The sequence below is a fragment of the Mustela lutreola genome, chromosome 1, assembly GCF_030435805.1.
Source record: "Mustela lutreola isolate mMusLut2 chromosome 1, mMusLut2.pri, whole genome shotgun sequence".
NCBI classification, from domain to species: domain Eukaryota; kingdom Metazoa; phylum Chordata; class Mammalia; order Carnivora; family Mustelidae; genus Mustela; species Mustela lutreola.
The window spans coordinates 275,723,198-275,735,942 of NC_081290.1; the positions used below are offsets into that span (position 1 = coordinate 275,723,198).

A 12,745-nucleotide genomic window follows, 5' to 3' on the forward strand; every position below is an offset into this window, starting at 1 on the left:
GTCCCGGGGCTGCCATGGTCGCAGGCCAGCTCCTCAGAAAAAAAAAGGGTGAAAGCCAGAAAAGCCAGCCCCACCCCCAGCAAGAGCCCATGTCTGTCTCACAGACAGACTGAGGTGTTAATAGATTGATAACTATACATGGAAAGACAAATATACTGATTAATAAATCAATCAGACCACCAGTCACCCAGATTTAAAGTAAACCTGATTTTCTTCACATTATACATGATCTATGAAGAAAATTCTAAGCAATCCACACACATCCACACATGTGTGTGCACTGTATTAGAACTATGAGAACTAATAATCAGATTCAACACAATCACAAAATATAGCATCAGTATTTCAAAATAATCTTATTTCACAGTAAACAATAAAATACCAATGTAACACTAAGAAAATAAGTTCTTGATCACGTCAAAATATTTCAGTGCTTAGAAATGAATAACAAAAAGACTACTGAGAAACTGAAATTTAAAAAATATTATACTTGGTACTGGCATATGGTAAGCATATCCTAAAGCATAATAGAATTGAGGGTCCAAAAGTAAACAGATTTATGGTTGACTGATTCTGAGAACCTACTGAGGCAGTCTCCTGGCGATGGACAGTCTTTTCAATAAATGGAAATGAGCAATTGGTTAGTCATATGCAAAAAAGATAAATTTCAACTTACCTCACAGCATGCACAGACATTAGCTCAAAACAGACCATAGACTTAAATTTGGGAACAAAAAGTGAGAAAGGATGTGTGCCCATAATATATAAAAAACACTTACTAATGGAACATAGAAAACCAAGTAAGGCAAATATTTAGCAAATATTTAGAAAACCAAGTAAGGCAAATATTTAACTTCTACAACTTGATAGAAGTTGTAACCTGAAACAGAAATTGTGTAAAATGGAAAAAGGAAGAGATGTATGCCATGAGTTGCAGGTGCCCTGAATGAGGAACTAAAATATGAAAAATGGCCTTAAGAGCACCAATAATCACAGCTCTTTCTTTTGGCCCATGGATTTCCACTCATGGGGCAACACAAAAAAGATAGTTGGTGAGAATTTGTCTTCTGTTTTGTTGATTATGAGAGGTGATTTGGGAATGGAGAACCAAAGGAATGTCTCCTCCAACTTGGGTGTTATCCTTGGCACAGTGATTTTAGGACTATATTATGTGGTAGTTGAGAGTGTGCAAATTTATTTACTCGAGATTATTTGTTGACCACATATGCCTTAAAAATGTATGTGTACAGCCAGTGATACACACAAACAAATAGAATCCTGTGGCCTAGAATGATATTATAAAGTCAGAAGAAGAACACATCTAGAAGAGAGAATTGATGTAGTCCCTTCAGTGGCTTCCAGCACTGGACATGCTCTGAAAACAAAACAAAACAAAACAAAACAAAACCAAAAACGTAACCTCAGAAATTTCTCTGGTTTCTTCTTTTTTCCATACATTCCTATGACTGGAAAAACCAGAGGGCTGTAATTGCTTTTATTGGCCATTTATTTTGAGGTGATCCAAGAAGACACTGTCTGTATCTCAATCCTCTTCTTTGTAAGATAGGCATGAAACCCAGAACTGTTTCCTGGATGGTTACTAGGACACTAACAGGAATTAATACTTGCATAATATTTAGAATAGTTTCCAACATCTAGCAAAGACTCAATAAGTGTGATCTAGAGTTTTCTGACCAGCAGCATCTTTAATTTTATGGTATTTTAAGGAATTCTGATATGATATTTGTCACTATGCCTTACAGGAAGAAACTAATGGATTCTATCATGATATTAGAAAGGAAGAAATACTCATGTGATTTCCTTATGGCCTTATAGCTGTGTTCCACACATATGACACTTCGATATAATATCACATAACACCATGAAGGCTGGGAGGGGGCATATTTGGCTTTAAACAGTCGTTTCCCAAGTTGGGATAATTTAAAAAATAGATTTCCTGATGATATGTCATAAAGATTAATTATTAGGTAGGTTACACGAAACATACTCTCACTTTAAGTTTTATATATTTTGTTATACCATAGGGATCAGTAATTGTTTGGGGGCCTAAAGAGCCCAATTCCTGGGAGCTTAAATTACAGGATAAGTCTCAGTCTGCTCTACATGTCTTAACATCTTCTGCACCAGGGAGAAAATGTCTATTACTCGGGTCTGTAAGCTAGAGCTAGATTCTGGTTACTTGAAAATAAACGTGAATTTATGTTCCCTGTCAACAATTATTTTAAACATGTATCGAACTCATCTATCTTTTAATTAGATAATAATAAGATTCCTGTGCAATTACTATTTGAAAGGCTTTTTGTGTTTTAGTATTTAGAAACACTTAATAGTGAATTTAGAACAATTTTCTTTGTAACATCAAAATGTGTATGAAAGAATACAATGAGCAAATGGTAATCCTCTTCGTTCATTCTCTTTCTGTTTCTTGTTAACATTTTTTTTTTTTTTCAGACCAGTTTCTGTGATGAAATCAAGCATTTGTGATCATGGAGAGCCTCCTTCATTGTCATGCTACTGCTGAGGGTTGCAGTCACCTACCCAACACACTGTCCACAGACAGTCAAGACCTGGGAACTCACTCTGCTCAGAAAATGAGATGAATTCTTTTGGAGTTGTTTAGAAGTTGACATGAAATAGTTTCTTATCAACAGCCTAGAACATTCAGAAATAAATTTAACAAGCTGGCTTTCCTGTTTAACTGGGAAGCCCGCAAATAACTCAGGTACTTTGTTTTGTTTTGGTTTGGTTTTGGTTTATCTCTGTTCTTGGCTGGATAATGAAAAAGACATGACTTCAGGAAAGTGATATGCTTCTACTTCTTTAAAGAGTTCACTATATGGAGAAAATACCAAGTTATTCTTCTAGTCCAGAACGTCTTCACTCAATTTTTATTACACTTGCGTGCAGAGGTCACACGTATCCTCCTCCTGCCCTTTAGAAGGGAGGGCAGAGAATAGAGTCCCTCTCTGTCTATTGGCCTTTTCTTTAAAGAAAGGTCTCAGTGTTAGATCCCACTGTATTGAGTAGACTAAATAACCACTTTTCCCAGCCAACTGCTTAGAGAACTTGAGAGAGTTTTCAGGCACCTCTCTTTGGTGTGGGTAAAAGATGAATATTTCAGTATGACCAAATCATAGGTATTGGTAACAGACCTATCTGATGTATTCATACCTCTCTATATACATCTTTATATACATCTATATATGTACACCAAGTAGACTATTTGGTATCTCATTTCTTTAAAAAAAAAATTAACCACCAGCATGATAATTTTCTCTCCTAGATATGACCCATTATAATTTAATAATTGCTCTATTATTGATAATTAACATTTTCCATTTTAATATTATTAACAATACTGAAATGTAGAGTTTGATTAGTTTTTCATAATTTTACTAAGGTGATGAAATATTTCTCTAACTCATTAAGAATGAAATCTCTCATAAAAATATATAGTTTTTATTGTTCTCAGGATTAAGACTTTATTGTTGTAGATTATTGCTGTGATAATTGATTAAACCACTCTGTTGTTTGGTGTAAAATTTTCATTTTTAGTCTATATTTTAAATCTCTTGGCTCATAATTTGAAATTTATAAGTGTTTTGTGAGCTGCAGAACTCAAAAAATTTATCATACTCCCTAAAGATGGAATTTTAAAAAAAAACTTTGCTTCAAATATATGTTCCTGAAAGACTCAATGAAAAAAAAAAGTATATGTTTTATAGAGTCACACTAGGTGCTACTGTGCTGCCCAAGCTTCTTAAGGGTTTTCAGAGAACAGAGGAACATTTCTGTGTGGCTTTGAAAATCATTGACTCTATTTTAAACTTGATCAAATAATCAAACTTAGTTAATCATCTTGATGTATTATGGTAAATGTTGGAATCGTTTAAGTTTTTTTAATAGTTTTTTTTTTTAAATGCTTTTGTTGATGCTAGAATCAGTTTTGATCAGTGGGATCTACTGAGACATTTAACATTTTGAAGTATTTGACAACACTGTTTTTGTTGATTCTTATAAGTACAATATTTGCTATCAATGCTATATTTTTCTAATTATTATTAATCTGTTTTTACTCCCTTTTTAGAAGAAACACAAATTTAACGTTTGTTATCCTAAGGCTGAGACATGGCAGAAATTAAGGAGGAGAACTGCACCTCCATGACAGAGTTCATCCTTCTTGGCTTAACAGATGCCGCTGAGCTGAATGTCTTCCTCTTCCTGCTGTTCCTTCTCATCTATGGAGTCACAGTTTTGGGAAATCTAGGCATGATTGCAGTAATTCAGGTCAGCTCTCAACTTCACACTCCCATGTACTTTTTCCTCAGCCACTTGTCCTTTGTGGATTTTTGCTACTCCACGATCATCGTGCCAAAGATGCTGTCCAATATCTTACACAGGGACAAAGCCATCTCCTTCCTAGGATGCATGGTGCAATTCTATTTATTTTGTTCCTTTGCAATCACTGAGGTCTTCCTGCTGGCTGTGATGGCCTATGACCGCTTTGTGGCCATCTGCAACCCACTGCTGTACACTGTCACTATGTCCCAGAATCTCTGTATGGAGCTGGTTTCCTGCTGCTACCTCTGGGGGATGGTGTGTTCTCTGACCCACTTGTGTTTAGCTCTTGAGATCCCATCCTATAGATCAAATGTGATTAATCACTTCTTTTGTGATCTACCCCCTCTCTTATCACTTGCTTGCTCTGATATCTCTGTTAATGAACTCACGGTGTTCATTGTGGCCACTGCCAATGAGATCATCACCATTGTGATCATCTTCACCTCCTACTTGCTGATTCTCCTCACCATCCTGAGGATGCGCTCTGCAGAGGGAAGGCACAAAGCCTTTTCCACCTGTGCCTCCCACCTCACAGCCATCCTTGTCTTCCATGGAACTATTCTTTTCATTTATTGCCGGCCCAGTTCTGGCAACAGTGTGGATACTGACAAGGTGGCCACAGTGTTCTACACCATAGTGATTCCCATGCTGAACCCCCTCATCTACAGCTTGAGGAACAAGGATGTGAAAGCAGCTCTCAAGAAAGTACTGGGATTTAGATTACCTTTTAAAAAATTATTTTCTTAACTAGACTCAGAGTTTCATTAGATACTTTTTTTTTTTTTTTAGATACTTTTAATGAGTGGCTGATTTTGAGTGGATATGAACAAAAAGTAAAGTAGGGAAGGATTTTATGGCCTGGGGGCCTAAGCATGCTTCTTGCTTTCCAGGTGCTTATCTTATTAAACCATATGTTATCTCTTATGGATAATTCAAATGCACTTGTTGCATTTTCTGCTCTTCTTCAATGTCTAATTACTTTGAATTGGTTGGTGTGGTATTGTTAGACTCGATATCTTACTTTGAGAAAACCATTACATTTCTCACAAAGTACACATCAATAGACATGTCTTTTCATCATCATTAGAGCATGTAACCTTTTTTAACTTAATTAATTTCATTTTTTACATGGAATGAATGTACATCTGTCTGATATCCTATGTTTTTTAATAAAAAGTGAGTAATTTTATGTGTATTTTTATCCACTCTTTAGTTATTTTTACCTTTGCAATATTATAAGTTTAAGACTTTTAAAACTTCTTTCAGAGGGATTAAGAAGCACAAGCTTCTAGTTATAAAATAAATAAGTCACAGGGATGAAAAGTACAGCAAAGGAAATATAGATAATAACGTTGTAATAATGTTGTATGGTGACAGATGATAACCACACTTCCCAAGGTGAACACTGTGTAATGCACAGGAATTGTCAAATAATGACATTGTACCCCTAAAATTAATATAACATTGTATGTTGAGTATACTTCAATAAAAAAATAAATAACCAAAAAAAACCTTTTGGTCTACAAGTAAACCTTTTGGTTTACTCTAATTTTCTAATGAGATTTGCATGAAAATTAAATGATGTATCTTAAATTCTTGCCACTATATATGGTATATTATAAGTGATTAATAATGTATTTGCTGATCTTACTATTACTACTCTTAGTTTTACCTTTTGTTCTCTATTCTATCTTATTTCTTTTTTTTTTTTTTAAGATTTTTATTTATTTATTTGACAGGGAGAGATCACAAGTAGACAGAGAGGCAGGCAGAGAGAGAGAGAGAGGGAAGCAGGCTCCCTGCTGAGCAGAGAGCCTGATGTGGGCCTCGATCCCAGGACCCTGAGATCATGACCTGAGCCGAAGGCAGCAGCTTAACCCACTGAGCCACCCAGGCGCCCCTCTATCTTATTTCTTAATAAATGAGTAGATCATGTATTTGATGGTTTACTTTTCTTAAATTTATGGGGTTTTGTTAATTATTTTTGTTTTGTTTTGCCTGATACTATTTTAGTCATTTACTATATTTTTAAGCCTATTGTATTCTAAACCTATTGATTGCATTAATTTCCTATGGCTTCTAAAAAAAATACTATGCATTTGTTGGCTTACTACAATAGACTTTATGCTCTTACAGTTCTAAGGGCAGAAATTTGAAATCAGTGTCACTGGGCCAAAATGAAGGTGTCAGCTGAGCCATACTCCCACAGGAGGTTGTCAGGGACAACACTTGCCCTTATCTCTTGCAGTTTGTGGAGACCACAGGCACTCTTTGACTTGTGGTTGTATTATTTCAGTCTTCAAGACTGGCATCTTCAAACTTCTCTACTCTTCATTTTTCCTACCTTTCTTGCACATACACCCACGTGCACGTGCTTGTGTGTATGTGTGTATGTGTGTGTGTGTGGAATAGCCTCCTTTGTACTTTTTTTTTTTTTTCAGATTTTATTTACTTATTTGACAGAGAGAGAGAACAATAGGGGGAATGGCAGAAGGAGAGGAAGAAAGAGGCTCCCTCCTGGGCAAGGAGCCAGACATGAGGCTCCATACCTGGACCCTGGGATCATGACCTGAGCCAAAGTCAGACACTTAATTGACTGAGTCACCAAGGTGCCCCTAGTCTCCTTCTCTTGTATAAGATCATCTGTGAAGGCATATACAGCACCCAGATAATCTAAAATAATCTCCCGATATCCAGATCCTTACCCTAATCACATGTAAATACCCTTCCTCCAAATAAGGTGGCATTTACAGGTCCCATGTATTAGAACTTGATATATATATAAAGATCCATTTTCAAACAACACACCCAAAGTATGTTTTAAAAGACCAAAGTATGGTCTTTTAAAGACCAAAGTATGATTTATTTTTCCTGTATCCTTGCAATGTTAACACTTCGTTTTCTTACTTTCTTAGGATTTCATTTTATATTTGTTATTGTTTATATTTTTATTGGGATGGGTTATTTAAAGTAACATAGGTCCTTGATGCTTTAATGAAGTATGATGGACATTGGATTTTTAAATAGCTGGGTTCAGGCTCAGAGCTTAAAGAGTGATTTTGAGGAAGATAGTTAAACTAGCTTAACCTCGAGTCTCTTAAATATAAACTGGAGATAAGCTGCCAGCTTCAGGGTTATCACTGAACTTAAACACAATAACAAAATAACTGCAAAAACCTGGCTTATGAAATTCATTCTCCCTAATGTTTCTTTAAAAAACATCTTTGAGGAGCGCGTGGGTGGCTCAAGAAGTTAATTAAGCCTCTGCCTTCGGCTCAGGTCATGATCTCAGTGTCCTGGGATCAAGCCCTGAAACAGGTTCTCTGCTCAGCAGGGAGCTGCTTCCCTCCTCTCTCTGTCTGCCTCTCTGCTTGCTTGTGATCCCTGTCTGTCAAATAAATAAATAAAATCTTTCAAAAGAAAGAAAGACGTGTTTGTTATGGTCATTGAGGAGGGTATGTGCTATGCTGAGTGCTGTGAATTGTGTGAGACAGATGATTCACAGACATTTACCCCCTGGGAAAAAAAATTATATGTTAATTTATAAAAAGGAAAAAAAGACATCTTTGAGGGCAAGAGTTATTTAAAAATATTCCAACAAAGACAGCTACTCATTATTTATTTTAATAAATGAATAAATATTGACAAATAGAGTAGAACTACATTGTGAGTTTGATGAAAATATGGCTCTGTATTGCTTTTCAAATGTTCTAAGTGGAGTAAATTTCCCACATCACACAAGGGACTTTGAATTTTAAGATGAAGGTAAAGTAAACATCTTTCTCCTTTGGTCCTCCAACTGGAATAGAGTTTCTCCACCTTGGCACTCTTAGTGAAGGTATACCAAACACACACACACACACACACCCCTCGCTTTATCTCTCTTCAGGAGGCAACACATTTTCTCTAAATTTCATTTTCAGGTCTGCCATTATGCCACACACTTTCCAATCTTTATGCAATTGTTTATGTTATTTCTTTTACCTTCTCTCATTCACTATTCTGTACCTGACAAACTTCTTAAATGTGTAGTGCAAATTATCCTCTTTTCTGTTTTGCCATCTGGCATACAAATTCACAGAGTATATGTACTTTTTTAAGTTTATTTATTTAAGGAATCTCTACTCCCAACATGGGGCTCAAACTCATGACCGTGAGATGAAGAGTTGCATGTTCTTCAACTGAGCCAAATCAGTTGTACCTAATAGATGTATTTGTTAAAGAAATATTCTCTGATCTATGCTGGCCTTGGATGGCCAGAATTCCATGTGTAACAGAACCACACATAGCACATATCAAGTGATTAACTTCATTCATACTTGGTTTTCCACTGACGTTTGATTTTCAAGGTCTTCTAATTCTCAACAGCCAGATAGATATATTTTTGCTTCTTTCTAGTTATTCTATTATCCTATCACATAGAATACTACTCTGATAGTTTGATAAATTGCTCTAAGCTGGTTAAATCAAATTAGACAACAAATAATACAATTTTGTTTTGTATATAATAAGCTACCATTTCAAAACTAAAAATAGATTTTTCCTTGAGACATCCTCAAGATGTATAAAAACATATTGTATTGTTTCATTTTGTTTTAATCAGTTCCTCATAGAACTGTTTAATTGCTCATGTATCTTTTCCCACTGGGATTTTCATATCAGATTGTGAGTTCACGGGATCCTAGGTGAGCTCTGGAAGCTAACCTCAAAAGACTCTAGGCAAATATAAAAGGTCCCACATTATCTTGAGGAACCACTACCTTCCTAAGGGAGGCACAGGTTTCTTTTATGGAAACAAAAGAACTGCCCAAATGGATTATGTAAAATGTTGCGATGGGTTAATTTTTTAAATATTTAGCGTCAACACTGAGTTTTTCAAGTGAAAAATGAATTGATGCGGACAACAGTCTCTTAAGAAGGTAAATGAAAGATAGTAATCTGGTAAATGCTCTTCACATAATCCTGGGATCTCAGAGTTGGGCAAGATTTTAAGTGCTCATCCTATAATTATTTATTTTACATGCAGGAAACTGATGTTTTGAGAATACATGTGCCCAGCAGAACACAGGTTTTAATTCTCAAGGCATATGCAACAAACACACCACCAACAACAAAAAAACACATTTAATGGATGATAGTTTTAAGACAATCTTTAGTATTATTGGACTCAGATTAGAAATCTATCTATAAACACAGGGTTCATTGCCTATTTTTTTTTTTTAAGTAAAGCAGACTGGGATATAAAATAAAGGCTCACCCAATTTGTGTATCATATCATTTATCCTGTGTGTTGATATGAACAGTTATCAATACAGAGGTGAGAGGACTGAGGTAGGATTAAGGGAGTGGATTTGAGGGAACAGAAACAAAAATGGTTTACAAAGGTAGGGACTAGGGCTTACTATAGAGAAGTGACTACAGGAATAGATGATTTTTCTAAACACCTTTGGAGTTCATTCTCATTCTCACCTGCCAGTTACATAGAAGAACAGATATATTTGACTCCTCTTCGGACTCTTCTTAATTTTTTATCTTGTATTCCTTTCCTCTTCTATTGTTCCCTTGACTTTCACATTTCATGTTTCAATTCTGAAAACCTTTTTTGGTCTTAAAGCATATGACATCTTTGAAAGATTAATACAAGTAAATATTCTCTATATAAATGGATTTTTTCGGTACCTCCACTTCTATGGTTAGAGATTAAGGATTTGGGATGCCTGGTTGACTCAGTCGGTTAAGTGGCTGCCTTCCGCTCAGGTCATGATCCCAAGTCCTAGGATCGAGTCCAACATCAGGATCCTTGCCCAACAGGGAGCCTGCTTCTCCCTCTCCCTGCTCTGCCTGTTCTGCCTGCAGCTCTCTGTGCTTCTGTTTTTTCTCTCTCTCTGACAAACAAATAAACAAAATCTTTAAAAGAAAAAAAAAAAAAACAAGAAAAGTAGAAACTAAAGATTTGGTAGAAAATAACTTCAACAAAAAAGTGGTTGTTCTCTATGGCTCAGAACCCAAGCTTATTTAAGGATTGTCCTAAAGAGGAGCCTCTTTCTTTCATGCCTACTTTTTGATAATCATTTTTCATAATTTGCAAAAAAATTAATGGCACAACAAAGAAACATTTTCATCCACCTTTGCCTCTCTAGCCACTGACTCTCTCTCTCTCTCTCTACACACACACACACACACACACACACACACACATGTGTATATATATACATATTTTTTTTTCCTTTTGCCTTGCTAGAAGTGGCCATTGTTCTACTTTTAGGTCAATCTACAATTTTGCCTCTCATATTCGTAGACAGGAACAGATGGGCTGTCATTCAATGAGAGTTGATATTTTCTAAGGAGGATGCCATATATATTTCAGGAAAGGAGATTTCCAAATAGTTGACTAGTAAATCTGAGATGCTTCTTTCTCCAATTAACACTTTTTTTAAGACAAAGTATTTGGAGTAAGATGGAATATAGGAGATAAAAATGGGAATATATATGAAAACTGAGTGTATTTAAATACTGAGCTTGTAAGGAACAGGGAATAATTTAAGGGTTTAAGAAGAAGGAAATACCTTACAAAATCTGTTTTATACAGGTGACTCTTACAGTAGTTTATGGATACATTTTAGATCATGTTTGGAAATCATATGGGAATTGGAGAGAATGAGGCCAACTGAGAGTTTCGAATTGAGGAAAATGAGGGATGACATTAAATAATGGGATGTGATGACAAGAAGGAGACATTGGATATTTGCCACATTTCACAGATTGAATCAATGGCTCTTGTTTGGTTTTGAGGTAGAGGTTGTTTCTTATTTGGACTAGCAATGGAGGTGATAGAGATGAATACCAAGATAGGGATCATAGAAAAGGCATAAGTTGTAGGAAGCAATAGTAATTAAATTTTGTTTTAAGCATGCTGAAACGTACACATGCTTATTTGATAGTTCACTTTATTTGGACAGATGCTTTGGAATGGGTATATGGAAACTTATCACTGCATACCTAGTATTGTAAGAAAAGGTGCAGAAAATGTAAGGAAAGTATTTATGGTGAGGAGAGAAGCAGGTTGAGAATGAAGCCCTAGGAAAGTGCCACGATGTATGAAGGAGGCTGAGTAGGGGTATATCGACATTAGTACTGAAATCAAGAGAGGTATATAGAAGCCATAAGTGAATGGGGTTTTGAGAAGAAAGGAGAGGTCAAAGCTCTTACATGGAGTAGAGAAATAAAGTTCACGACCTAACAAAAAAATCTTTGGATTTGACAGTGAGGGTGTAGTTTGGGATTGAAACAAAAAGGGTTTTAAGTTGTTGGCATAAAAATCCTATATCAGTAGGCTGAAGTGAGAAAGTGGAAATCAGTGTAGATGTCTGTAAGAAAATTTTGGCATAAAATAAAAGAGAATAAATAGAAATAGATACAGAGTAATATTTTTAATGGTGAGATTGACTTCAATGGTACATGCTGCAAGTTTATGAAGGAGACATTAGTAGTAATAGTATAAATGTATTAGCTGATATAGATAGTCAGAATTAGGTGCATAGTTGCAAGGATTAACCTCGTGACACCTGGGTGGGTCAGTAGCTTAAGCCTCTGCATTTGGCTTAGGTTATGATCTCAGGGTCCTGGGATCGAGCCCTCTGCTCAGCGGGGAGCCTGATTTCCCCTTTCTTTCTGCCTGCCTCTCTGCCTACTTGTGCGCAATCTCACTCTCTCTCTCTCTCTCTCTCTCTCTCTGTGTCAAATAAATAAATAAAATCTTAAAAAAAAAAAAAAGAAAGGATTAACTTCATAGAGGAGGGGATGGAAAGGAAGGGAGAGAGGAGGTCACTGATGAGCCTAAATGTCTATATGATGACTTGATGAGAAAGTTGAACACATACTTATTTGTTACCTGTTATTTTTCTCCATGAGACAGAAGTCTTCTAGCAGTGAGAAGAAGGTTGCAGAATGATACCTAGGATGAATTATGAAGGTTTATAATAGTGATTAAAGGAGAAAAATAGTTGTGTGTGATATGCAATAGTAAAGAACAATTTATTCAACCATATATACAATATATATGTCTAACTTTTAAACAAAATAAGATGAAACCATGTTAGTGATTTTACTTCATTTATTCATTAATTCATTCAACTGTTCCAACTGGTACAAAAGATAATCCAAAGAATTATAGAACAAGAATTCACAAATAAATATGCAAATAGATAGAAAATTGGCTTTTTCCACAGGAGGGAGGGGAATCAATTATCTCACTGGATTAAGTGTGCATACTTGTAGACACGTACCACTAGTGTTGCTATTGGTTGTCCAACAACTTTCTAAACTAGAGCAAAGACAACGAAAGGCAGAAAGGTAAAGTAGGTAGATGAGGCTTTTTCAACAC

General features: G+C 35.7%; 1 protein-coding gene across 1 annotated transcript; it reads left to right on the forward strand.

Annotated features, from left to right (window-relative positions):
• Positions 1 to 4,149: 4,149 nt before the first annotated feature.
• LOC131809652 (olfactory receptor 5L1-like) lies at positions 4,150 to 5,109 on the forward strand. Its single transcript, XM_059136964.1, has one exon. The coding sequence runs from the start codon at positions 4,150 to 4,152 to the stop codon at positions 5,107 to 5,109; it is 960 nt and encodes a 319-aa protein (XP_058992947.1).
• The last annotated feature ends 7,636 nt before the right edge of the window (positions 5,110 to 12,745 follow it).

Bases quoted from the DNA above. Each gene is read 5' to 3' on its own strand.
- LOC131809652 (XM_059136964.1), top strand. From the start codon at position 4,150: ATGGCAGAAATTAAGGAGGAGAACTGCACCTCCATGACAGAGTTCATC.